At 37.9% G+C, this 25,296-nt stretch overlaps 1 protein-coding gene across 3 annotated transcripts in view; it reads left to right on the forward strand.

Moving 5' to 3' along the window:
- The window catches only part of KIF2A (kinesin heavy chain member 2A), a 33,360-nt gene that overhangs the window by 6,468 nt on the left and 1,596 nt on the right, over positions 1-25,296 (forward strand). For 2 of the 3 annotated variants that reach the window (XM_010005359.1, XM_010005360.1), the window contains exons 6-18: positions 945-1,040; positions 2,893-2,947; positions 6,220-6,382; positions 9,531-9,621; positions 9,773-9,836; positions 10,246-10,337; positions 10,566-10,708; positions 11,453-11,657; positions 14,435-14,545; positions 17,096-17,163; positions 20,689-20,839; positions 22,719-22,820; positions 24,783-24,918. In XM_010005359.1, the coding sequence (XP_010003661.1) occupies positions 945-1,040; positions 2,893-2,947; positions 6,220-6,382; positions 9,531-9,621; positions 9,773-9,836; positions 10,246-10,337; positions 10,566-10,708; positions 11,453-11,657; positions 14,435-14,545; positions 17,096-17,163; positions 20,689-20,839; positions 22,719-22,820; positions 24,783-24,918 (1,477 nt within the window). Of the gene's footprint in view, positions 1-944; positions 1,041-2,892; positions 2,948-6,219; positions 6,383-9,530; positions 9,622-9,772; positions 9,837-10,245; positions 10,338-10,565; positions 10,709-11,452; positions 11,658-14,434; positions 14,546-17,095; positions 17,164-19,114; positions 19,229-20,688; positions 20,840-22,718; positions 22,821-24,782; positions 24,919-25,296 lie in introns of all 3 variants that reach the window. The other variant, XM_010005358.1, reaches the window with a different exon arrangement.

The following is a 25,296-nucleotide window of genomic DNA, read 5'->3' on the forward strand; positions in this document are numbered from 1 at the left end:
TTATGGACTTACAGTTTTGGTTCACTGTAGGCAGGGTGAACGTCGTCAAGGTGTGGTCAGCTTCTGATTACCAGGGTGGTTTTATGTAAGGTGAGGACCAGCTGTGCCACAGGTGCACATGCTCCACTTCACCTCATTAACCTCCGTGCAGTGCTTCCTAAGAGTGCCTATTCTGTTTCCACTGTCAGCTGTGATCCTAAGGGAGTTTTATATAATTTGTGGGGATCCATGCAAAGCATAGTAAGGTCTGAGCAGCAGAGCTGGCTATACCATGTGTCAGCAGTGCATCCTGAAATAGTATGAAAAATGACAGTTGTGGGGAGAAGTGATGGGAAAGACATTTCAGCCATTTATCAGAGAACCAGCTGATCTCACAGTAGACTCAGACTCAGGAGCTCCCTGGATGGCCTCTTATGCAACCCAGGTAACTGTAGGAGTTAACTCAGGGCCAGTGGTAAGATGATCCTCCTTTAACCAACTGGGATGCATCAGGGTTTGTTTAGAATAGCTGGGGAGCCTGCACTATCCTCTCCAGAGTGTTTTGTGTATCCATTCATCCCTTGGACCACCTTGCCTCAGATCAAGAAGTGTTGACTGGATATGCCTTATGTTCTGGCTTTGGGGGCATTTATGATTGTGAAAGGTGGGAGTAATTTCTCTTTCTTAAGTAGGCTGTTAGTGATTCTTCAGTTAAAAAGTATTTTATATTACTTGCTGACTAAAGACATGAAATAGAAGGCATATAATTATTTTGCTTTATGATCAGCATGTTAATGACATCCAAATGGAAAAGTGCATTAAACTTTCATTTGAGACATTTCTGTTGATTTGAAGAAAAAAAATTCATTTAATGTATATTTTCCTATAAAAATGACAGAAGTTACTAAAATTAGTCTGTTTCAGGAAGAAAATTATATATAAAATGTTGTTGCTTACTTCCTTAGGATGTTGATGCTACAAATCCCAATTATGAGATTATGTGTATGATAAGAGATTTCAGGGCAAGTTTGGATTATAGACCACTGACAACTGCAGATCCTGTAAGTACTGAAGGAACATGGAATTTTTTTATCCTTCTGTATTTTTCCTGTGTTTCAATTTTTTTTTCAATGTATACTTTTGTCTGTAAACAGGAAAAATAAGTAGTTTAACATGTGTTAGTACTCTTTTTTGTCTTAGTAATCTGAGATGATGATACTGAAATTAGTAGTTATTGAAAATCCCAGATGACTAAATTATTTTTAGTTGTTACATTATTTAAGTATCTTTCGACTACAAAATAATACAAATATGTAGTAGGTAGTCACTTAGCCTCTGTATTTTTGTTTTCCTGGGATGCTAGGGGATGTGCACACAAAGCCATTAAGCTTCTCAGAAAAATGTTACCGAATATAAAGATTAATATTTGATCTCTGAAGGTGATGTGGGCCTTTGATTTGTAGAGAAGTCAGATGAACTCCCTTAAATGATGGAGATTATCAGATCCCTGTGGAAATCAGATATTGTGATAATTTCTGTCAACAATTTATCTCCCCTGTTGGAGCTGGATTTGCTTGCAGTGTTCCAAGGTGTACCTGGTACTATACAGGATTAGATCACTGTCTGCAGGGAATTTTGTTAATGGTAGAATCACAGAATGGTCGAGTTGGAAGGTACCTTTAAGATGATCTAGTTTCAACCCCTCTGCATGGGCCAGAGATACCTTCCACTAGACCACAATTGCTCTAAGCCCCACTCAGCCTGGCTTTGAACACTTCCAGGGATAGGGAATCCACAACTTCTCCAGGCAACCTGTTCCTGTGTCTTACCATCCTCAAAATGAAGATTTTCTTGCTAATGTCTAAACTAAATCTCCCCTTTCAGTTTGAAACTGCTAACCCTTGTCTTATCGCTAGCTGCCCTTGTAAGAAGTCCCTCCTCAGCTTTCCTGTAGGTCCTCTGCAGGTGCTAGAAGGCTGCTGTAAGATGTCCCTGGAACCTTCTCCAGGTTGAACAACCCCAACTCTCCCATCCCATCTTCACAGAAGAGGTGCTTCAGCCCTCTGATCATCTTTGTTGCCTTCCTATGGCCTGTCTCCAACAGGTTTATGTCCTTTTTCTGTTGGGGGTGCCAGACCTGAACACAGTACTCCAGGTGGGGTATCATAAGAGTGGGTTAGAGGAGCAGAATCACTTCCTTTGGTCTGCTGACCATACTTATTTTGATGCAGCCCAGGATACAATTGGCTTTCTGTGCTGCAAGCGCACGTTGCTTGCTCATGTCCAGCTTTTCATCCACCAACACCCCGAAATCCTTCTCCTCAGGGCTGCTGTAATCCATTCTCCACCCAGCCCATATTTGTGCTTGGGATTGCCCTGACTCAGGTGCAGGACCTTGCATTTGGTCTTGAACTTCATGAACTTGATCCCACTCTCTGACAAAGATGTTAAACAGCACCTGTCCCAGTACTGAACCCCAGGGAAGGCCACTCGCCAGTGGTCTTCACTTGGACCTTGAGCCGTTTGCCACAACTCCTTGAGTGCAACCAGTCAGCAAATTCCTTATCTACCAGGTGGTCCACCTGTCACGTCCATGGTTATCCAATTTAGAGACAGCCATGTTGTATGGGACAGTGTCAAATATTTAGCACAAGTCCAGGTAGATCATGTCAGTTGTTCTTCCCTTATCCATCAACTCTGTAGCTCTATTGTAGAAGGCCACCAAATAATGTGTGGTTCTTCCTTTTGGGTTCTTGGCTGTTGTGCACACACAAGGGGCTTTCACGTGTTCAGATGACTGTCTCGGAAATTTCTCTTTGCTTAAGTGATTCACTAAGTGAGTCAAGAATGGAAGTAAAATACAGTATAACTGAAATTGGGGTATAGTTCACTGAAAGACTGTTTCTTTTGCAGATTGATGAGCACAGAATATGTGTTTGTGTACGAAAACGACCACTCAATAAAAAAGGTATGACCACTTACGACTTTGGTAAAGATTTCTCTGAAAAGCTGTTTCTGTTAGTAGTATTATTTGTATTTAAAAAGATCTAGAAGTACTGATGAAAGGTGAAACATTGTATGACACAATATGTGTGATGTACCCAGATAATTTCAAAGACTCAACGTACCCTGGATAAAGATGGAGAGAAAAGCAGTTTAACTGTTACCATTTCATGGAATAGGAGCTGAGGGGCAGAGAGACTGCTTTTTTTTTCCAAGGTCATGCAGGATGTAGTTAGTTGATCAGGGAATTAATTTTACTGTCCTTTCTTCAATATTCTTACATTGTGTTAGGATCACCATTCTTTTAAACTACCATTTACATCATGTCCTGAGCAGAGACCTACCCAATAAAAACTTTCCTACACCTTTTGTTACATTTATTTGTACATTTTCTTACTTTCAAGGGGTCTTGAACCAGATGTCAGAGGAGCAATTCAGCTGCTAAAATGCTGGTATCTTATGACATGTTAGATTACCAATCATGTTGTAGACATCCTTGCAAGGCTAATGGATTACAGAGAAACTGGAGACTTGTGTACCCTAGAGTTCCTGCCTAGGACTGGTCAAGATACCCTAAGGCATGTGAAATGCCACTGAAAAACTACTAGATTCTGGAATGACTCCCTAGTGACTTCTTCCTATGTATTATTAGTATAACAACTTTTTTTCTTACTGCCTGCTCATCAGACTGAAGTCTGTATTCTCAGAAAAAAAAAAAAAAAGTTTATATTTTCAGCTCCAGTTAAATACCAACCTTCCAATTAAGTTCTTCCAATTAAGAACACAAATTCTGGATTGCAGCCAGTCTGAATCCAATATTTAAGTAAGCTGACTTCTGTTTTGTAAGGTGCTTCTTTTTTTCTCTTTCTGCTACATTTTGTTTAGCTAAAGGACTCACAGAACATAGTTCTGACATGGAACAACACAGGATGAATTTATTATTTTTGTACTGTAAGAACTACACACTGAGAATTCTGTGGAGCATCTCCAGAGAAAAGCAGGAGAACTGTATGGGAAAGGGAAAACATATGTTGATACCAGTATATACTTAGTTTTTTTCTTTTTTTTTTTTTCCCCCCTCCATGTTGCTACTTCCACAACTTTTTTTTCCCTTCATTTTTACCTCCATTATTTTCTTTTGTTGAACTGAAAATAATGCATAATCTCAAAAAATTGGTTGATTGAAACTATTTTGCACATTTATATTTAATAAGGGCATTCAGCATACAAGTCTGGTAGCAGTTGAATGTCTTTTTCACAGTTGGTGATTATCTTTAATAAAATATGACTTGAAAATCTGAAACATTTAGATGAAACATCACCTTCTATCTGTACTGAAGGTAGACAAATTCAAATAATAGTAAATGAGAGCAAGCTGGCATGGGGCATGAGCTGGGATTCAGAATTAGGATTTGATTTTGTGGAAGTTTGTTATCTTAAGTGTTCATGGTTTGGAGCTATTAAAAAATAGTTCTGAGGTATTTTTGTAAGAATGTGGGTGTCTGATATAAAAATGAGGTTGTCACTAAAGTTATTTTGCATTTTTTAGAATAAGCTATAGTAAAAAGTTATTAATGAAGTAGTCTATGCAGGGCATGAACCACAGATAATCTAGTACCTGGATGATACAATCTTCTAAAAACACACACTTCACAAGATACAGTATTTCTCAAGCCACAGTTGAAAATTGAAGAATATAAAAGAATGAAAGATACTAGTGTGTAATCCCCTGAAAACAAAAAATGAAAATAGTTTCTCAGTCTTACAAACACAATCACCAAAACCTTTAGGTGTTCTCAGCATCAATCTTTCTGTGGATTGACTTTGCAGGAAGTAGGTGTTCAGATCAAGATTTTCAGATTTTCTTTCAGTCACATGTATTTATAATTGAGAAATGGTGGGTTTCAGAGACACTATACCAAAATTTATTCAGTAAGGAATAGAGGTCGTCATAACAAATAGCTGAGAGCAGGTAAGTGTCGTATTCCAAACAATCACTTAAGAAAAATCAGCTTTGACTACTTAAACTAAAGAGCTTTTACTACAGTAAGATGACCTTTGTATATCTCTTTTCAATACTGTTCATTCTTTCATCTCTATGATTACTGCAGTATAACTGCTTTTTATTTTAATGCAGTGCAGTTGAAAAATGTGTTATATATTGACTTGAATGCATATTTCTGTAGTATATAATGTCATGCAATGGTAACTATTGTACTGCTTGATTAACATGTTAACTGATGAAAAGATTTCTATCTGACTGTATAGAGCCACATCAAATTCTTGAACTCCATGCAAGAAGAAATTTTACATGGAAGTGCAAGTAGGACACATTAGGATCCTGACTACACACAAAGGATCTTTATTTTTGTGCATATCATGCAACACTGCGCCTTCTGTTTTGCTGACTCATATACCATACATCAATTAGCAATAAACTGTAGTGCTGTTTAGTAATGGTAACCTAGGAACACAGTACTGAAGTTGCATCTAGATGGCTTTTGTTCATTCCCAGTGATAGGAAGGATTGTTAGCATTTTCAGTGTACAAGGTAATTTTTAGAAAGGATTTTTCTTTTAAAATTCTATGTTAAAGATTTATGCTTTAGGTTGCAGGGGCAATACTCAAATAAAAATGTATTAGTAGAATTAAATAATATTTTTTTTCTGTTTGAAAGCTGTGAACAAGTGACTAATGTTAAGGATTTAGAGAAAATAAAAAGACAAAATTTTAAAATAAAGCAGATTATCGTAAGGACATTAATTTATTTGTGGTTTTAAGTTGTACAGTACAAGCATTATAGGACTTCAGTGTCCAGTTTCTCCAGTAGAGAAGTTACTTATAAAAACTCACTGGGTACAGCAGTAATCTGTAAAACACTATAGAAGCCCTGAGGAAATAGAAGCCAACTCCATCGATGTTCTTACAGAATGCAAGACAAGCTACAGTGATAGTGTTGTAATTACTGACCTTACTGTTTCTTAACAGCTTTGTACCACCTCTTTTTTTTTTTTTTTAAATATGTCTAGTGATTGGTAGGATAGCATGACAGACTTCCAAAATGAAATCTCTTATGTCATGGATTACTATCTCAGTATCAGAAGTCCAGATCCATTTCAGTGTTGTTACTTTGAGGAGCTGTGTTATCTGAGATGTTTTGAGTGTAAACTATTAAAAAATGTAAAAAATAATGATGTGTTGCTATTTAAACATATATATATTTCACTTACTTTATAGAAAATGTAATGAAAGACCTTGATGTAATAACAATTCCTAGTAAAGATGTTGTGATGGTACATGAACCAAAACAAAAGGTGGACTTAACGAGGTACCTAGAAAACCAAACTTTTCGTTTTGATTATGCCTTTGATGACACGGCTCCCAATGAAATGGTTTACAGGTATGTGTATATGCTTTATTTGTTAATCTTTTTTCTCAGTTATCTCCAGTGTCAATAACTGTGGTTTTACCTTGGCCATGGACTTCTGTTCTCTGTGTTACTGGATTGTATATTTCTGCCTCCATTCTTTTGCCTGTTTACTTTTTTTTAACTATTTGTCCTGAATTTTTCACCTGCAATATTATCTCCACCTCTGCTGAATTCAGTCCTGCTCTGTCTTCCTCCAAGCCCTGCTGTTTTCCAGGCACTAGCATGTATTTCCTGCCTGCTCTGCTGCTGAGTATCTGAACAACTTCATTAACTCTCCATTTGCCTAAGGGTTTTGTTTTTTTGTTAATGAGTGTGTGTGCAGCACCTGAGGAACCTGAGTCATGCCTTTTGGTCTTCAGGGAAGTTAGAAGAAAAGGACAGGCCCATCCCTGGCCCCAGAGAGTTTTCAGTTTGAATATAAGATATTTAGCAGATGGAAACAAATCAGGAGAGAGTGGAGAAAGAGTACAAAGAAAGCGAGAGAGGTTATACTGCTGTATTGCTGAGATACCCGAGCTAGCTTGGCTGCTGGAAGCAATCTGACTGATGTGACACAGGGGTGCATGGAGCTAACTTGTCTTGCTCAAAATGCTGAATATTTCCAATTTGGAAAACAACAGCAACAAACACGCATCTACTTTCAGCCCCAAGATATTGGATCTCCATTTTCTCCTTTATTCTTCTGTTCCACAACTGGCACAGAATAATGCACACACTGCTTTTAAAAACATGTTTAGAAGTAGCTGGTTACCTTGTACTAGTCACTGAATGGAGTAGATACAATAGCTGGCAAAGTTAGGTACTATGGGAAGTCATAACCTTGATATACAGTCTAAAGTCCGATGAAGCTTTTTGCAAAGAATATTTATATTAGAAGGGAATTTAATGACAATCGTTTTCCTTATGCTTGGAAAGTGCTTCCCATAACCTTAAGGTATAGTGACAGAGAATATCTTAATTCTTGTTTTGGATCCAACAAGGAAGTGAACATTAGCATCATATCCTGATTGATACTGGATGCTGACATCCTGTCAGTGGGTAACAGAAAATTAATGGTAAAATAATTATTATGAGACCTTAAAAATTAAACCTTTTTCCTTATGCTTGGTATAATTAGGAGCAGAAGAATATCTGTATAGTCTGTTAGTTTATGCTAGGAGAAGACTTAGAAAACCTGTGCCTTTGTAGGTATCTGTCCCTAATCATTGTCTATTGGCAGCATCTTTCCTTTCTCAGTACAGAAGAGCTGCAGGAGGTTGATCTTGCTGGTGATGCTTGCCTCTTGCAATAGATCTACTTAAAAATAAATTCTCCTTGCTACTGTTCATCTTTGTGAGCATAGTGTTTAAATGTGAGGGGTGGTTTTTGCATACAATATTGTTACATTTTTTAATTCCTCTGGGCAATTTTTACCACATTAATGGTAATACAGGAAGATACCGAAAGGCGGTTTTATATTCATACTGAAACAGTAAATCTCTAGTCTCTGTAGCAGCACAGGCCTTTCTTTCTTAATAATGATTACTTGAAGGGCAGTCTGCTTCAAGGCCTCCTGTAATAATAAAAGTAAGAGCAATCTAGGTATCTTCATCTGCTGTCACTAGAATGTTAGGTCACAACTGGGGAAAAAAAAAATGTGTGGCAAGTTACTGCAGTTTTCTCCAGTATGCTAAAATTACTGTATTGCTATACTGAAAAATGTTCTTCAGTTTGAAGGAAAAAAACTGCTACTCATGATTGTTGTTGCTGTTGTTATTATTATTGTTATTTATTATTATTTTGCTTAAGCTGTATTTCTGAATCCATGAGCTGGAAAACTGAGTTGCGAGTTTTTATTAGTATTAAAAACATGCACTAGTTTGAATGGGTATGCCTTTTGCATTTTAAAGGAGAACCAGAATTTTCATTTCTGAAAGATAAAGATTGCAAATAAAGGTTCTAGTAAAAGTAAAGTTGGACTGTTTTGGCATTGTACCATTTGGAGTTGTATAATGTTTTATGAAAACTTCTAGATGCATTTGTCTTTCGCCCTACTTTAAAATAGATATGAAGTCACCTTTTCATAAATTGGCAAAGAAAAGAATTTCAAACTCGGTTCAACAGAGATAATGGAGTGTGCTTCTTAGGTGGATATAGGCTTCTTGAAATTTTGTATTTCATATATAAAAAATAAAAAAATACGGGATTATTGTTTCTAGGACAAAGGAAGTGTATGTGTAGAGGAAGGAAAAAATGAAGACTAAGACTGATTATGAATAATATGGTATATTTTCAATGAAAACTCAAGGTTCAGTAAATTTAGATTTTTGCATAGCCCTTGGTTGCTCTCTGTTACCCAGGTTATTTTTGTAAGCAATCTTGTGTTTGTTCCAAAGTGGAATGAATGGAGATTGTAACACTTCAGCTTGTCTGTGAACAACAGTCCCTCTTTCTGTCACTTAACAGTACTTCATGCATAAACACCTGGAAGAAGGTTTAGAATGACTGCTGCAGAACGACTCTTACCTCCATTGGTAACCCTCCATTAGGCTGCATTTTGCTTTTGGAGTTTTTCATGAAAGAATGGTGATAAGCAGCTGAAGTGGGAGCAATAACTGTGTTTATTGCAGTTAAAATTAATTGTCTAAAATAGAAAAATAATGTTTGAGATAATATTTTTGATGCATCAAGTAATACTGATTTGGGAAGAAGAAAACCCCCAAAATTAAACTAAAGTAGAATTTTAGTATTGGCAAAACCTAAGTATTTATATGCTCCACTGTCCTACTTTCATGTCTTTTAATGCTGTCTTCTTTAGGCAGCTCCAGACTCCCATGCAGTAAGCTGTGCTGTGTTGTACCATTAAAACAAGGACATTATTTTTCTTAAACTTTAAAATGCAAAACTATTGTAAAAGAAATAGGCGACACCTTGTAGCTTTTATTTCATTTATTAGGATATTTTTATATCTTAACAGCTGGTAGTCTCTTTAATTCAGGAATTAATGTGGAGATATCCTTTGGACATTCAAAGACAGGACCAGCTTTTTCACTTCTGGCCTTAAAAGCCATAGCATCATTTAGCAGTGGGATCTTTAAGTAACTCAGTTTCTCAAGTACTGTTGGTTTTTGCATTTAAGGTTTACTGCTCGACCATTAGTGGAGACTATATTTGAGAGAGGAATGGCCACTTGTTTTGCATATGGACAAACAGGCAGTGGAAAAACCCACGTAAGTATTTTTTCTGTATGCCAGTAATACACTTCTTTTTATGTTATTATGCACTTAGAGAAATTATAGTAAGTAACAGATTCATAAGTTAGAGTTCTGCGATCTTTATAGTTTGTTTTTTTTTCCTTTTTATTTTTTTTCTTACATCAAGACTATGGGAGGTGACTTTTCGGGAAAGAACCAGGATTGTTCTAAGGGGATATATGCACTTGCAGGTGAGTCTTTATTGGTCTGTTGGCTTTTTGGGAAATAGGTGAGATCAGTGAGTTCTTCTACTCCCTGTCATACCAACATTAGAATCTACATAAATTGCCATATGTTGGAGCTTTGGTAACATCAAAAGTAGTTCCTAGATGTGTAGTCTTTACAAAGTAAAGTAAATGTATATATAGATTACTTACCTAAATTAATAATATAATGGATGATTGATTAAATTTGTAATTTTGCGGTCTTCTGCATCTTCTGATATAATGTGCCAGTTTAAACTGCAGTGTTTTAGACTTGATTGACTGGCCCTATGTATTATACTTGCAAAATATAAGAGGTGCTGTAAAATAGACTATAGTTTTCACCGAAGGAAAATAAATAAGGAGGTTTATTTTTATTCTGGAAATGTATTCACAGCTCGAGATGTCTTCTTAATGCTAAAGAAGCCAAACTATAAGAAGTTAGAACTTCAAGTTTATGCAACATTTTTTGAGATATACAGTGGTAAGGTAAGTACCTGATCTTTCTCTGAGGAAGTGGTTGGAATTTCACAAATGAGATTTTGAACTTGACATGTAAAATATTTTTTTCCCTTTTGTATTAAAAGCTTTTTTTCAATTAATTCTTCACACTTCCCTTCCAGTTAGTTTTTCATGGAACCCTTTGAGATGGGATTTGAAACAAAAGTGTCTTCTAAAACTTCTCTTTAACTGTTTTGTGTTCCTCCCCTCCCAAAGGTTTTTGACTTGTTGAACAGGAAGACAAAATTAAGAGTGTTAGAAGATGGTAAACAGCAAGTCCAGGTCGTGGGATTACAGGAACGGGAGGTCAAATGCGTTGAAGATGTTCTTAAGCTTATTGAAGTAGGCAACAGCTGCAGGTATTTCTCATAGCTTCCACCTTTTTTCATTGTATATTAAAGAACTAGAGCAAGACTTTTTTGGGGTCTCTTCATAATGATGACTTTTTAATATGCAGTGGATTTTTTTTGGTGCTGTCGGCTGCAAGTAAGAAATCTTCCTGCCTTTTGAATAAAGATGTTTAGAATTTCTCTGTCTCCTAGAGAGAAATGAGAACCGATTTTTTTTTTTTTTTTTTTTTTTTTTACAGGATGTGAACTATGTGCATTATGTAACCAGCTTACTGACTTAAATTCACATAATTTATAATCTGGAATACTGCCAGAATCTTCAGCTCTAAAAGGCCTTGATCTGTAGTGACAGAGGTTAAGCGTTGAATTTTTTTTATGATACAGCATCACTTTTTTTAAAATTAGCTTTGTGGATAGTCTGTTACCTGACCAGATAAAAATACCATCAGCATTTTACATGTAAGCTCTTCGATATACTGAAATCTTTGAAGATCTGATTATGCTTGCTTTTAAAAGGGAGATAAAATGTTACTTCCATTTCTGTTTGAAGACATGGAGAAAGAGGTATGATTGTACTATGTACATACAATTATTAGGGTTGTATCTCTAGCATCCAGAAGAACTTTAGACGTGCTGTCAACACATGTAAGAAAATACAGAACACTGTCCTGAAAAGACTAACGCTCTGAGGTTCATGTGTTTAACATGTATGGTCCTTCTATTCATAAGTCCTTCCCCTCTGTTTTCTTTAAGGACATCTGGTCAGACATCTGCAAATGCACACTCATCTCGAAGCCATGCAGTCTTTCAGATTATTCTCAGAAGGAAAGGGAAATTGCACGGTAAATTTTCTCTGATTGATTTGGCTGGCAATGAAAGAGGAGCAGATACGTCCAGTGCAGACAGGCAGACACGACTGGAAGGTGCGGAAATTAACAAGAGCCTTTTAGCACTTAAGGTAACTGAAATTAACAATTTCATTGCCTTTGAGTAGGTGGAAGCCTTCTTCATACAGTAGCAATGGCTATTAAAATGAGTGTTTTCACAGGCTTTGCTTGTCTACATTGTCTTCTGATGTGACACGTAAAATAAAGTATTGATTTTTTCTTTTAAATGCCTGAAGGAACACTTGCTGATTACCAAGTAGAAACATTGCAGGCATATTGTGCTATCAACTTGAATGTCATTTTGAAAAAAAAGCACAACAAAAACTGCCTCAACAAAAAATCCCCATGGTTGAATTTTAAGACTTCTGGTCCATATCTAAAGTGGGAGGTCAGATTACTTGCTTTGTTATTCATAGTCTGAAATACTAACTGGAAATATTCTTACAGACAGGAGTATTTCTTTTATTTTTTCAATAAAAAATGAAGTTAACCTTTATGACATACTTATTTACTGCTGCTAATTAATTCATTAAAACCACACAGCTGCAACATATCCAGAAGGAACTAACAAATGATTGAAGTAGCTCTTGAAAGTTTGAATCCATTTTTCACTGCTGTTCTTTGTAGCAAATTGTCTCATACAGTGACTTTACTGATTTTCATACATTAATCCAGGACAATATTATTTAAATAGTCATATGCCTTTTTTTTTGTTTTGTTTTATAATACTTGAAAGAGGTTCAGTCTAAATAGGGAAAGTGATTTCTTTGGTCCCATCTGGGGTAACAGTAGTTTTGATTGTCTCAAAACTTGCCTCTGTTGTTGGTTGGTTTTTCTTAGGTTTACTACTCTCACCAGTGGCACTGTAGCTTTATATAAAGAATCTGAACCAAAAAATCACTATGCTTATTTTTTTATCCCCAATATAAGATGGGAGAAGACTCTAAGCAGATTGCACAACAAACCACAAAATTCTAATTTGTAACATGGCACACAGAGTTCTATGGCATGTTGAAAAATTGAAAGCATCAGGTCCAAAACTGTAGCTGGTTTTGATTTATCATCAAAATAAATAATGCAAGCAACATTGTGTTGATGTTATCACTGGTTTCCAAATGTAATCAAATAAAGCTGATTTGGGTTTGGGTTGGCTTTTGTTTTGGTGTTTTCAGTTTACTTGTTGATTTTGTACTGGCTAGTGCCTTCAGTGCAGTATGCATACAACATACTTAATTTGTTTTCACACAACTTGTCTTTTTAATTATCATGAAAGGTTCTGTTGCTGCTCTACTAGTGATTGTGAACTAAATTACATGGGGGAGGGGAATTATAAATAAGTGCAGGTCTTGCAGAGGTCTAAACAGCTGTAAAAGAAGATAAAAGTTTCTCAATAACTTGTTTTTCATCTATTCCCAAAAATACTACAAACTTTTTCCATTTGTAGTCAAGACTCTTGATTTTATTGTCAAGTTCAAATTAAACTGGTATGTTCTGAGGAGAGCTCTTTGGTGCTAATCCAGGATTTGCTATTTACTCCTGTGAATCAGTCCAGTCTTAACCTGTTTGGTTAACTTTAGTTAAAGCCACCTTGCCCTTGTGTTTATTCTGTTCTGTAACATGGCAGATTTTTTCTGAGCCCATTTTTAGTTCTGTTTTATGCTGTTCATGGTTGCAATGCTTTCTTGGGTGATCACCCCACAATTTCTAGCCTGGCTTTTGAAAGAAGCTATTTCTAGGGAATTTCAAAAGGCCACAAGGATATGGCTGCATCTGGAGGATTAGCTGAACTACTGTACAACTCTTCCAAGTAACACAAAAGCCATTCTCTCTGTTAATGCTGCTTCAAAGGAAAGCTCTGATTTGAAAAGCTTTTGGAGTATGGTTGTTTCAAGAAGTTGTGTGTAGACATGTTAAAATTGTGGGAAGGAAGCCGTGCATCTGAATTGATGTCTGTTTACACAGTGCTAAGGCAGAATCTAGCATAAATGATCAAAATCTAAATATGACAACGACACAGAATTTTAAATTTAAACTTTCTTTGCATAAGAAGTAATTCATCAGCTGATGTCAGACCTCTTAAGTGGGCAGGAGTTGTATTTAGATTTGTGTGGTCTTGGTTTGCACTGTTGTACTTACTTAGTTGCTGCTGTAACTTCTATAGTAATTTCTTAATATTTACATCTATACAGTATTTCTCACTCTCCAAGCAACTGCAAATATTAGTTTTGCCCCATACCCTTGTGGGTGAAAGAGGAGACCTTATCCCTTTTTTTTTATATATGAAGAATATTTTAAAAGAGAGAGAACTTGTATTTTCAAGTATCTTCTAATTCTGAATGCATCATTAGAGAGCCATACTTACTAGGTTTGTGATCTGTGGAAGAATTCAGAAATTTTGTTTTCTTCTGAGCTGTTAAGAAAGTCAGGGGTAGAGCCAGGAATCAACACTACTGGTTTTAATTAATAGAGTTAGCACATTCATGCTGCTTCTGTTGGTGGAGATTATAGATCATTGAGTCTTTTGCAGCTGATAATCAGAAATAATTGTTAGCCTAGACATTTAACACCAACACTGACTATTGTAGTTGGATACAATAGATGTAAGCATTTTCTATGAAAGTCACAAAGTTTTTAGGTTTCTAAGTCCATTTTAAGTTCCTACCTCTCAACTGAGCTTAATGAGAGGTAAAAGCCTAACACATCTTGAATCCAGTTTTTAGTGGTAAATTTTAATATTTTAGGGGACAGCAACATATCTAGGGCATGTGTTTTCTGATTTTGAACTGTATTTGTATTATATGTCTTCATCCCATGTTATAAAAATACATAAACCTGTTTGTTTTTCCAGGAGTGCATTAGAGCCTTAGGCCGAAATAAACCTCATACACCCTTCAGAGCAAGTAAACTTACTCAGGTGCTAAGAGATTCATTCATTGGTGAAAACTCCCGTACCTGTATGGTAAGTTGGTTTGGTTAACTGTTTAACAATTACAAACAGAGAAGACACTGGGAATTTAGGCTCTTATATTTAAAATTGGTGTCTTTCCAGTGGCAATGTGTTGGACATAAGTTTGTCTGCTGACACTGTAAGGGGAGTGTGAACTTCAGCAGAGACATTTCAGATAACTTGCTCCCTTCTGACTTTTTAGAGGACATTCTTATTGCTTGTTCTCGTTTTCTAGCTAGGCACCTAGGCTCCTCAGTCTGGGCTTGAAAAGTTTGTTTGTTTGTTAGTTTTTAATAATGTCTTAACTGTAGGACAGTGTTGTTTGTTGGTGCGGAATTTTGGAAGAGGTGGTCTAGACTGGAAGTTCAGTGGTGAGCTGCACCCTTTAAATAACAGACAGATTTAAAGTTGGCATTAAAGGCATCAGAACATACTCTAGACAAGTTATGAGGGTAAATAGCTGGGACAGATGGGATGAATAGTTGTGTATTGTGGCCTGGAAGGCCAGTGACATCCTGGCATGAATCAGGAGTAGTGTGGCCAGCAGGAGTAGGGATGTGATTCTCACCCTGTACACAGCACTGGTGAGGCCTCACCTTGAGTCCTGTGTCCAGTTCTGGGCCCTTCACTTCAAGAAGGGTATTGAGGTGCTGGAGCAGATCCAGAAGAGAGCAACAAGGCTGAGAAAATGACTAGGTGGATAGATGATGGTAGAGTGGTAGATGTGGTTTATCTCAATTTCAGTAAAGTATTTGACACCGTCGCCCACAGCATCTTTGTAGATAAGTTGATCAACTGTGGGTTTGGTGATCAGGTAGTGAGGTGGATTAGGAACTGGTTGAAAGGAAGGAGTCAGAGAGTTGTAGTCAATGGGGCAGAATCTGGTTGGAGGTGTGTGACTAGTGGAGTCCCTCAGAGGTCGGTACTGGGACAAGTACTATTAAATATTTTAATCAGCGACCTGGACGAAGGAACAGAGTGTGCCCTCAGCAAGTTTGCTGATGACACTAAGCTGGGAGGAGTGGCTGACACACCAGAAGGCTGTGCTGCCATTCACCGAGACCTAGACAGGCTAGAGAGCTGGGCAGGGAGAAACCTGATGAAATTCAACAAGGGCAAGTGTAGAGTTTTGCATCTGGGGAAGAACAACCCCATGTACCAGTACACGATGGGGGCTGACCTGCTGGAGAGTAGTGTAGGTGAAAGAGACCTGGGGGTCCTGGTAGACAGGAGGATGACCATGAGCCAGCAATGTGCCCTTGTGGCCAAGAAGGCCAATGGCATCCTGGGGTGCATTAGAAAGGGTGTGGTTAGTAGGTCAAGAGAGGTTCTCCTCCCCCTCTATTCTGCATTGGTGAGGCCACATCTGGAGTATTGTGTCCAGTTCTGGGCCCCTCAGTTCAAAAAGGACAGGGAACTGCTCGAAAGAGTCCAGCGCAGAGCTACGAAGATGATGAAGGGAGTGGAACATCTCCCTTATGAGGAAAGGCTGAGGGAGCTGGGTCTCTTTAGCTTGGAGAAAAGGAGACTGAGGGGTGACCTCATCAATGTTTACAAATATGTAAGGGGTGAGTGTCAGGGGGACGGAGTTAGGCTTTTCTCAGTGATGACCAGTGATAGGACAAGGGGTAATGGGTGTAAATTGGAGCATAGGAGGTTCAAGGTGAATATCCGAAAAAATTTTTTTACTGTAAGAGTGACAGAGCACTGGAACAGACTGCCCAGCTAGAGGGAACGTCTTATAGGGATAGACTGAGGGAGCTGGGATTGTTTAGTCTGGAGAAGAGGAGACTTAGGGGGGACCTTCTCACTCTCTTCAGCTACCTGAAGGGAGGCTGTAGTCAGGTGGGGGCTGGGGTCTTTTTCCAGGCAACTAGCAAACACACAAGAGAGCCTGGCCTGAAGCTGCTCCAGGGGAGGCTTTGGTTGGATATTAGGAAGTACTTCTTCATGGAGAGGGTGATTAGACATTGGAATGGACTTCCCAGGGAAGTGGTGGAGGCACCATCCCTGGATGTGTTCAAGGAAAGGTTGCATGTGTCACTTAGTGCCATGGTCTAGCTGATGTGGTGGTGTTAGGTCATAGGCTGGGCTTGGTGATCTTAAAGCTCTTTTCCAGCCTTGGTGATTCTGTCATTGTATACATGTGCATTTGCATCAGTCTGAAAAATAGAATTCTTCGGTCAGATGGTGGAAAGTACAGATACAAGCACTGATGTCACTTGTTTTATTTGGGCATCCTTAAGATTTCTACTTACAGAAATGCAAACTCAGAATTTTGCACCTACGCATTATGTTACCAAGACAGTGAGATGTGGGAAATTGACTGAAATTTCTCTTAATTTTTAATATTCCACTTGTGGTTAAAAAAATTAAATTAAAGCCTTGACTTGATATCTCTCTCCTTGGGATGTCATTGTATATGTACAGCTGTGCCTAGTAAATAGCTTTTGTGGAAGATCTCAAATGAAACTGGAAAGAAATAAAATAAATAAATAAATAAATAATTTATACTTTAAAATGTACAAAATTATTTACTAAGGTGTGGCTTGTTTTTCCCAGATCGCTACAATTTCTCCGGGGATGGCATCATGTGAAAACACTCTAAATACACTGAGATATGCAAATAGGTATGGAAAATGTTATTGCTTATAGTTGTACCAGCTGCTAACCACTGGCATTTGGAATACTGTTGTTGTATTTTAGCTACTTCAATAATTTTATTGTGCTTGCATTTCTTAATAAAATTAAAACCAAGTAACTGATTGAGGCTCCCATTTAATTAGAACCATTACAATAGAACCAACAGAAACTGCATTGAAGCTGTTACCCATAGTTGGATAGAATAATAGAATCATTTTGGTTGGAAAAGACCGTTAAGATCATCGAATCCAACCGTTAACCCAGCACTGACAAGTCTGCCGCTAAACCACATTCCTAAGTCTTTTAAATGGGAAAGGGATCCTAGGGATGGTGACTCCACCACTGCCCTGGGCAGCTTGTTCCAATGCCTGACAACCCTTTCAGTAAAGGATTTTTTCCTAATACTCAGTCTAAAGCTCCCCTGGAAGAACCTGAGGCTATTTCTTCTTGTTATATCGCGTATTACATGGGATAATGTGGATTGCAAGGACTGCGGGAGATGCCCCTACTAGTTGTGCCTGTGCTGTGGAGTCACCATCTCTAAATTAGGGATAGTTGGTATTCATGGTTCCCTGGTGTGTTAGCTGAAATATCTGTGTGCAATGTGGGGTTTTTTCATCCTCTTGGTGGAATTGCATGCAGTTGCCAGTCTTTTTCATAGGTATATATGAAATTTTATACTTCCCAACTTCAGGCAAATAGCTGAGACCCCTAAGTAACTAGTCAGTTAACCCAACAGTAATTTTGTAATCAGTTTAGATAAATTAGCACCTCCAGAGGCTGGTGCAGCACCTCTGAAACATGTATGGCTCTCTGAAAGTTCTTGTCTGTCTTCAGAGTGTGTGAAAGGTGCCTTCTGCTCCTGTTCTTCATTTAATGCCTGTGGAGGGATGAGGTCCTGCAGTCAGACCGGCGACCCCAAGATTCTCCCTGTGCTTTGCTGCAAAGAACAAAGAGCCTTTGGGCCACCAGAAACCCTGGTTTGGCCAGAAGAGGCTGCTATCTAGTGGCCTGCTTGTCCCACTGAAGGACAGGAGAGAGCTATGTCTGCTCCTGCTTGGCTGTGTCCCACTTGCAACTCAGTAACTGGGCTCAAAGTGCTGCTAGGAAAGCTTACTGCTTGCTGCTTTCCATACCCAGATGTTTCTGTGTCTGGATCAAGGGAGCTAGTAGCAAATTGCCTCGCTAAGACCAGTCTGTGTGATTGCCTTCCTGGTGAGAAGGAGGCATCTACTCCCCTCTTTACAGTAACATAATGAAGGACTTTGTACGTCTATCAAGACTTGTGGGATCTTCTACTCTTACAGAATATGTATTGCTGAAGTGACTCTGGAGGCAGGACAGACCAAAACTAATTAAACTTTTATTTATAGTGTACTAAATAGTTAAGATGAAAATCTGTCTTCCCTTTGCTGTTTAAGTTTTGTATTTTGTTACAGAGTACGTGCCTGTCACTCTACAGTTGCTGCATGTGTTTCTGTAGTATTTTAGTTTTTCCTGTCAATATATAGTTTCTGTAGTACATTTAGTTTTTAGGTGCTGGATGACAGGGTGTGTGCAGTAAGTAGAAGACAGGGCAGAGTAGGATTTAGTGTTCTGTATGTGTAGTTGTTTGATATTTTAAAAGTAGCCATTTAGTGGAATATTGAATGTAGAGCAAATTTTATTAACTGCACAAACTGAAAGCTGAAATTACTTTTCTGAGAGCACAGCTAGTATGGTTCCCTGCTAAACTAGCAGCACTGGTTTTGTTCAGTTTTGTTACAGATCTCTTAACTGTCTGCAGAAGGTTTAAATGTGTTGGCACACTTGTTTTTTGATATAAAAATAATTTGATGGTTAAACTATTGAAGAAGTATGCTAAACAAAGAGTTGTCATTTTAACTGTGTTTATGAGAACATTTTCTCTTAATTTGCTGCTGTATTTTGCTGCTGCAGAGAAAAGGAATTTGGAATTAGTCCTTCGGACATTCCCTTCTCACAGGGTAGTGGCAGTCGCTCTGATCTATCTCCTTCCTATGAGTATGACGACTTTTCTCCTTCAATCACCAGGTCTACTTCATTCTATACATGGAATCTTTATTTTTAAGTTTTATTTTGGGCTATGTAATTTTACAAAGCAACCTTTCATTCGTCCCCTTGCCTTGAGTCACACATAGCTTTTTTATTTTGTTTGGCAGGTGATGGTTCTGCATGATCTGCAATCATTTCCCCAGTATTTTGTTCACCCTCCTTAAACATCCACACTTTGTATCCAGGCTTGCTAGTTCCCTTCATACATTAAAAAAATATAAATGGTGATGTCACCTTTGTACATTTAGTGGACCAAATCTGACAAATCTGTGTTCAGGATGATTTTAATATATCTAATTGAAAAAAAAATAAAACAACAAACTAAATAATTTTCATATATACGTGTTTTTAAAACTTTTCATCACTCTGAAGATGAATGAAAACAGTTTCCATTGTAGTAAATAAGTACTAATTGGAAAAAAAAAAAAGGTTTTCCCTTAAAAAAAAAAAGAATAATGTGTTGTAAAACTTGCTACACGTGCAGACTCTCATGTGTCCATTTAATAAACTTGATTTTAACTGTGATTATTTTTTTTTTCAGAATCATTACCAATCTTTTAAAATGTTTTCATGCTGCAAGAGCCTAACATTTTAGAAGATATTTTCAGCTTTGGATCTATTCATGCTCTGAGATACTTGATAGCAAATTACTATTTTCTTCAGAATTCTTGGTGGATTTGCTTAGAACAGCTAGTGAGGCAGTGATTGATTAACATTTTTAAAGTGCAGTTGTGTGCACAGAGAAAGCAAGATGGTCAGGTTTAGGGTGCAGAAGGAACTTTTCTATCAAATACTACTCATTGTTAAGGAGTACATATTGAAGGTTTGGAGACTTTTGCCGTCTTCACTGTTAATGAGTATCATAGAATCACAGAATGACTTGGGTTGGAAGGGACCTCAAAGAGCATCTAGTTTTTACCTCCCTGCTGTGGGCAGGGACACCTCCCACTAGACCAGGTTGCTTAGAGCCCCATCCAGCCTTGACCTTAAACACTTCCAGGGAGGGGGCATGTACAACTTCCCAGGCAACCTGTTCCAGTGTCTCACCACTCTCAGAGTCAGGAATTTCTTTCTAATGTCTAATCTAAGTCTCCTCTCTTCCAGTTTAAAACCATTACCCCTTGACCTGTCCCTACGTGCCCTTATAGAAGTCCCTCCCCAGCTTTCCTGTAGGCTCCCTGCAGGTACATTTTAATCAGAAAATGTCTGTTTCTAGAAGATGGACTGTAATCCACATTCATGTAGTTGAAATTCAATGGTCCATGCTTTTCAAGAGTAAGACTAACATATTTTTGTCACTGAAAGGACATTAAGTTTGTGAAGATGACATCATCATCCTTATTAAATTAATTGCCCATAAACCCATAGAACATTTTTTTTGGTTCTGACGCTTTTGCACAGAAAGTTACTAATTTACAAATTAAATTTTCTGCTCATAGGGTGAAGGAGCTGACAGTTGACCCTAGTGCCACAGGAGACAGCCGGCCCACTATACACCATGCTTCCAATCAAATTGATGACTTGGAGACACAGTGGGCGGTTGGGAGCTCTCCTCAGAGAGATGATCTCAAACTGCTTTGTGAGCAAAACGTGAGTGGTTTACAGCATTACATGGAAAGAGATGGTGATAAATACAGTGACAGAACAAATCCAGACTAATGCGTATTTGTAGCTTGTGAGCAAGATCATTAAGTAAATACATCATGCCTCTTCACCTTTTCACTTATGGTATTATGTTCATTCCCTTACAAAAAACCCCAGAACGTTCCCTGAAGAGTCAGAGGAGAATGTTTTATTTTTCTTTCTCTTCCTTGCTGTCTAGGCAGGGTCTGCTCTAGGCTCTGGTGTTTTTTAGTCTGTGCTTCTCCAGAGAATCACAGAATCTTAGAGGTTGGAAGGGACCTCAAAAGATCATCTAGTCCAACCCCCCTGCCAGAGCAGGATCACCCAGATCACATCACACAGGAATGTGTCCAGGTGGGTTTGAATGTCTCCAGTGAAGGAGACTCCACAGCCTCTCTGGGCAGCCTGTTCCCGTGCTCTGTCACTCTCACAGTAAAGAAGATTTTTTATTTTTGTGTGGAACCTCCTGTGTTCCAGGTTGCACCTGTTGCCCCTTGTCCTGTCACTGGACATCACTGAAAAAAGCCTGGCCTTTTTCCAGTATAGCTTCATAGTTTTTTAGGCAATTAGAAGTATCCTGAGACACTCATCTGTTTTATGTAACACTCCTGCATTTCTGAGCATTATTTCCCCTGCATGCAAGACCCATGTCAAGTGAGTTTGCCTTTCTCTGTGTTTAGAAGTCTGAGTACCCTTCATTCCTTTTCCCAACATCTTGATTTTCATGGAGTGGACCCACAGTGCCCTGTCTGGGTTGGAGCCACATCATGTTCCCAGCATGTCTCCCTGGGCTGCAGGATTCTGGTGCTGAGAGGCATCTCTAAAGGGCATTTTCCCCTCATTGCTGATTATCGCCTCTGGTCCTGGTTCCTTAAATGTTCAACAGGGATTAAAACGATTTGTGAAAGTGCCAATGAAATACAGAAAAGAAAAATCCTTATTATCCTGAATTATTTTTTTGCAAGACTGTGCCTTCTCTGACACCTCTTCGTGGTGACTGCTGCATTTCTCTTTTTAGTAACTGGCTTCCAGGACTCTATTTTATAAGAACATGCTAGTGGTTCCTAGAGCTTCCCACTGGATAGTCCTTCCAGCCAGATATCCTGTCATTGAATATTTTTTCATTGTTTATGTGGAATGAAATTAAGCTTTATGATACAATTAAAAATATTTCAAAGGCATTGTATAAGGAACTATATTGTCTTGCTAAAACATTAATTACTAACTGCCTAGTGCTTTCCCTTTCAATTGTTAATTTCTAAAGAAGCATTCTTTGCTCCAGTTTGTAAATCTATCTCATGCATTCTTCTAATGTGTTAATCACTATGTACATTTTAGATTTCTCACTTTACATTTACTTTACATGTTTTTCAAAGGATTGATTTAATTTTTATTTCCTGAAACTTATTGAATGCAATTTCTGTTCTCTTTTTCCTTTAAATTGTTGTCTGTCTATTGTCACAGGCACAACAAAAAGCCCTGGCAGAAGAAACAGAGTTTTCTGTAGGCATTAAAACTTACGGAAAGTTAGCATTCTTCCTATGTGACTTCCTTTTCTTACTACTTCAACTTGTGTGGAATACTCCATTTTCCCATATACAGCAGGATTAATGGCTGGAAGCTTTTAGTGAATATGAGTTAAATTTACTTCTGTGAACATTTTGCACTTATTGCTCTCTCTGTTCATTTCTGGAGATTTTCTCATTGGAAATACTACATTCTGTTTTTGACAGGCTCTATCTTCGGCATATTTCTTTTTGTGTTTTGTGATGAGATGGTTCACAATCAGTGTATTTCTTGTAGCCACAGTTCATTCCAGACTAACAAGCTTAACTGTTGTTTTTAGGAAGAGGAATTTTCTCCTCAACTGTTTACTTTCCATGAAGCTGTGTCACAAATGGTAGAAATGGAAGAGCAAGTAGTAGAAGACCACAGGGCTGTCTTCCAGGTAAAAGCTGTAGCTCTATTTTGTTTTATCCTAATCCAGGAATCCAGGTTTTTCTGGTGCAAGTGCATAGTTCTGAAGATGTAGGATATCATCTGGTCATTCCTTTGCTGTCAGAGATTTCTAAATTGTTTCATGATGCTAAGCCTGCTGTAGCAAACAGACAAGGGTAGATCCCATGACTGCTAATCTTTGTCCCCATGATAAAAAAGCATATTTCCGTATCCTCCCAGAAATCTAGTAATTTTTTTGTTTTGTTCTCAAAAAATATTCCTAAATTTTATTTTCTAGTCTGTTGCAGCAAGTTGAAATGATCAATTTCAAGTCCTCATTTATGCTAATATTCCTATGCCAGAGCTGGTAATTAATAGTAATGTCTCTTATCAGCACCGTTTCTGTTTGATCATCTCCCTCTAAGATACCGCAGTATTCCCTCCAAGTATCTCATCTGAGTATACTTTTGTGACATCTCCCTCTCAGATACCGAGATCCAGAAGAGACACGTATTTCTAATGGGCTGTTTGCTTCCTTTTTACAGGACACATAAAAGTTTTCACTTGCTATTGGTCAGGGTCTTGGAAAGGAATACTGTCCGTGCAGTGTAATCCTGGTCAGTGCCATGGAGCCGTTTACATTCGCAAAATAAGTTGTAGTAATGAATTACTAGTTTTCAGAAGGACATACGAGTTGCTTCTGTTGATAGCCTTGCAGCCTGTAGGCAGGCTGTCTGTTTGGCATCTCTGCTGCAAGAGAACAGCAGAGCATTAAACTTGTAGGGGAGTGCACACATCTCTTCGGTCTAGGTATCCAACTTAGTGGAACATTGATGTGTGTTCATAATACAGGAGGATGCTAAATAACACACTTTACAAGAGATGTAAAGATTTAGTTATTATAAAATTTTAGCCCTGAAGTAAAACACAGGAAGTATAAAAGTCATATGGCTTATTTGTGTCCTAATGCTTGCGACTTCTGGAGAGACAATCTGAATTAGTTTAACACATTATTGCCTCTGTGTGTGTGTCTGGCCTTCTGCGGGAGGTTACTGCTCCTCCTAGGAATTGTGCTCTAGGAGTGCAGGTCTTCCTTCGTGTCTTGGATGCTTAAGTTTACATTAGATGAAGTAAATCCTTTTCCAAAGTGAGCTCCATCTGTCCTGAAAGCCAAAAAATGCATATGGAATTTGGACTATGCTTTCAATATTACTTAGACTACTGAGCACAGAGGCAAAAATTTTAGTGTTTCAGGCCTAGCATGTTTAGAACTATCATCTGCTTTCTTCTTTTAAATCAAAGCATTTCCAATGGGATCAGTTCTCCTGATTTTCTGCATGGGTCTGTAAGCTTAAAGATCCTCTTTGCATTCTTTACTGCAAGACATTTTTTTCCTCTTTCTTTTTGATATTAGGAATGCGAAGAGGCCTAAGAGCTGCTTTAACAAAACTTCACAGTACTCCTATGTCTAGGGAATTAGCTCATGCAATAGTGAGCTATAAATAGCTCTTTCATACAGCTTCTCTTAAAACTGGCATTGATTATGGATAGAATTATCTTTGCTCCTTGACTGCAGTAAGACACTATGATTATAGTCATATATGGACAGCCAGTCCATAATAAACTGAAGCCTGACTTTGGTACCTGCCTACAGGAACATTACTGTGACATAGTTCTGTTCTATGCGTCTGTTAGCTTTGCAACCACCTCATGTTCTTAATTTGAAGGGAACTAGAGTAGCTGGGGTACCTGTTGCTTTTATGACCACTGGAATTAAGAAGTAGTGTTGAAAATGCACAATTTTGCTGAATAAGGAATATGTTTTCATTTTGGGATTGAAATGTTACATTGAGGTGACTAGACGGTAAAAGTGTGGTCAGCTTGAGAAAAGTTCGAGTTGAGTTTTTATGTCTTGAAACTTGTTTTGGAACTTTGCTTATATATTTAGTTATTTGTTTGTTTTTTAATATAGGAATCTATTAGATGGCTGGAAGAAGAAAAAGCTCTTCTTGAGATGACAGAAGAAGTAGACTATGATGTGGATTCTTATTCTACCCAACTTGAAGCAATTCTAGAGCAAAAAATTGATATCCTGACCGAACTTAGAGGTATATTGTTTCTAATCACTTTTGCATTCATTACTAGCAGTTTGTTTTCATATGCCATAGGGACTTGCAGTAATGAGGAGAAAAAAAGTGAGTTTTAGGGTCTTTTTTCCCATTATGCTGCCCTGCAGTGTCCTGTGGAAGGAACATTCATTCTGCTGCCTAAGAAGTTCATGCTGTGCTCGCTTCATCCTAGTTTAAAAAGAAAATCTCTGCTTTACCTCCAGCAGGTATAAACCTGATCTTGCAGCTTTCCTTTTCTTTTCTTTTGTTCCAAAACAATAAAAAAGGAAAAAGAAAATCCAGATAAACTGTATGAAAAAAGGAGGTAATTTAATGAGGAAAAAGTAGTAGGAACTCTGCTGCATTTTGTAGTTCAGC

The sequence above is a fragment of the Chaetura pelagica genome, unplaced genomic scaffold (assembly GCF_000747805.2).
Source record: "Chaetura pelagica isolate M959 unplaced genomic scaffold, ChaPel_1.0 scaffold37, whole genome shotgun sequence".
Taxonomy (NCBI): domain Eukaryota; kingdom Metazoa; phylum Chordata; class Aves; order Apodiformes; family Apodidae; genus Chaetura; species Chaetura pelagica.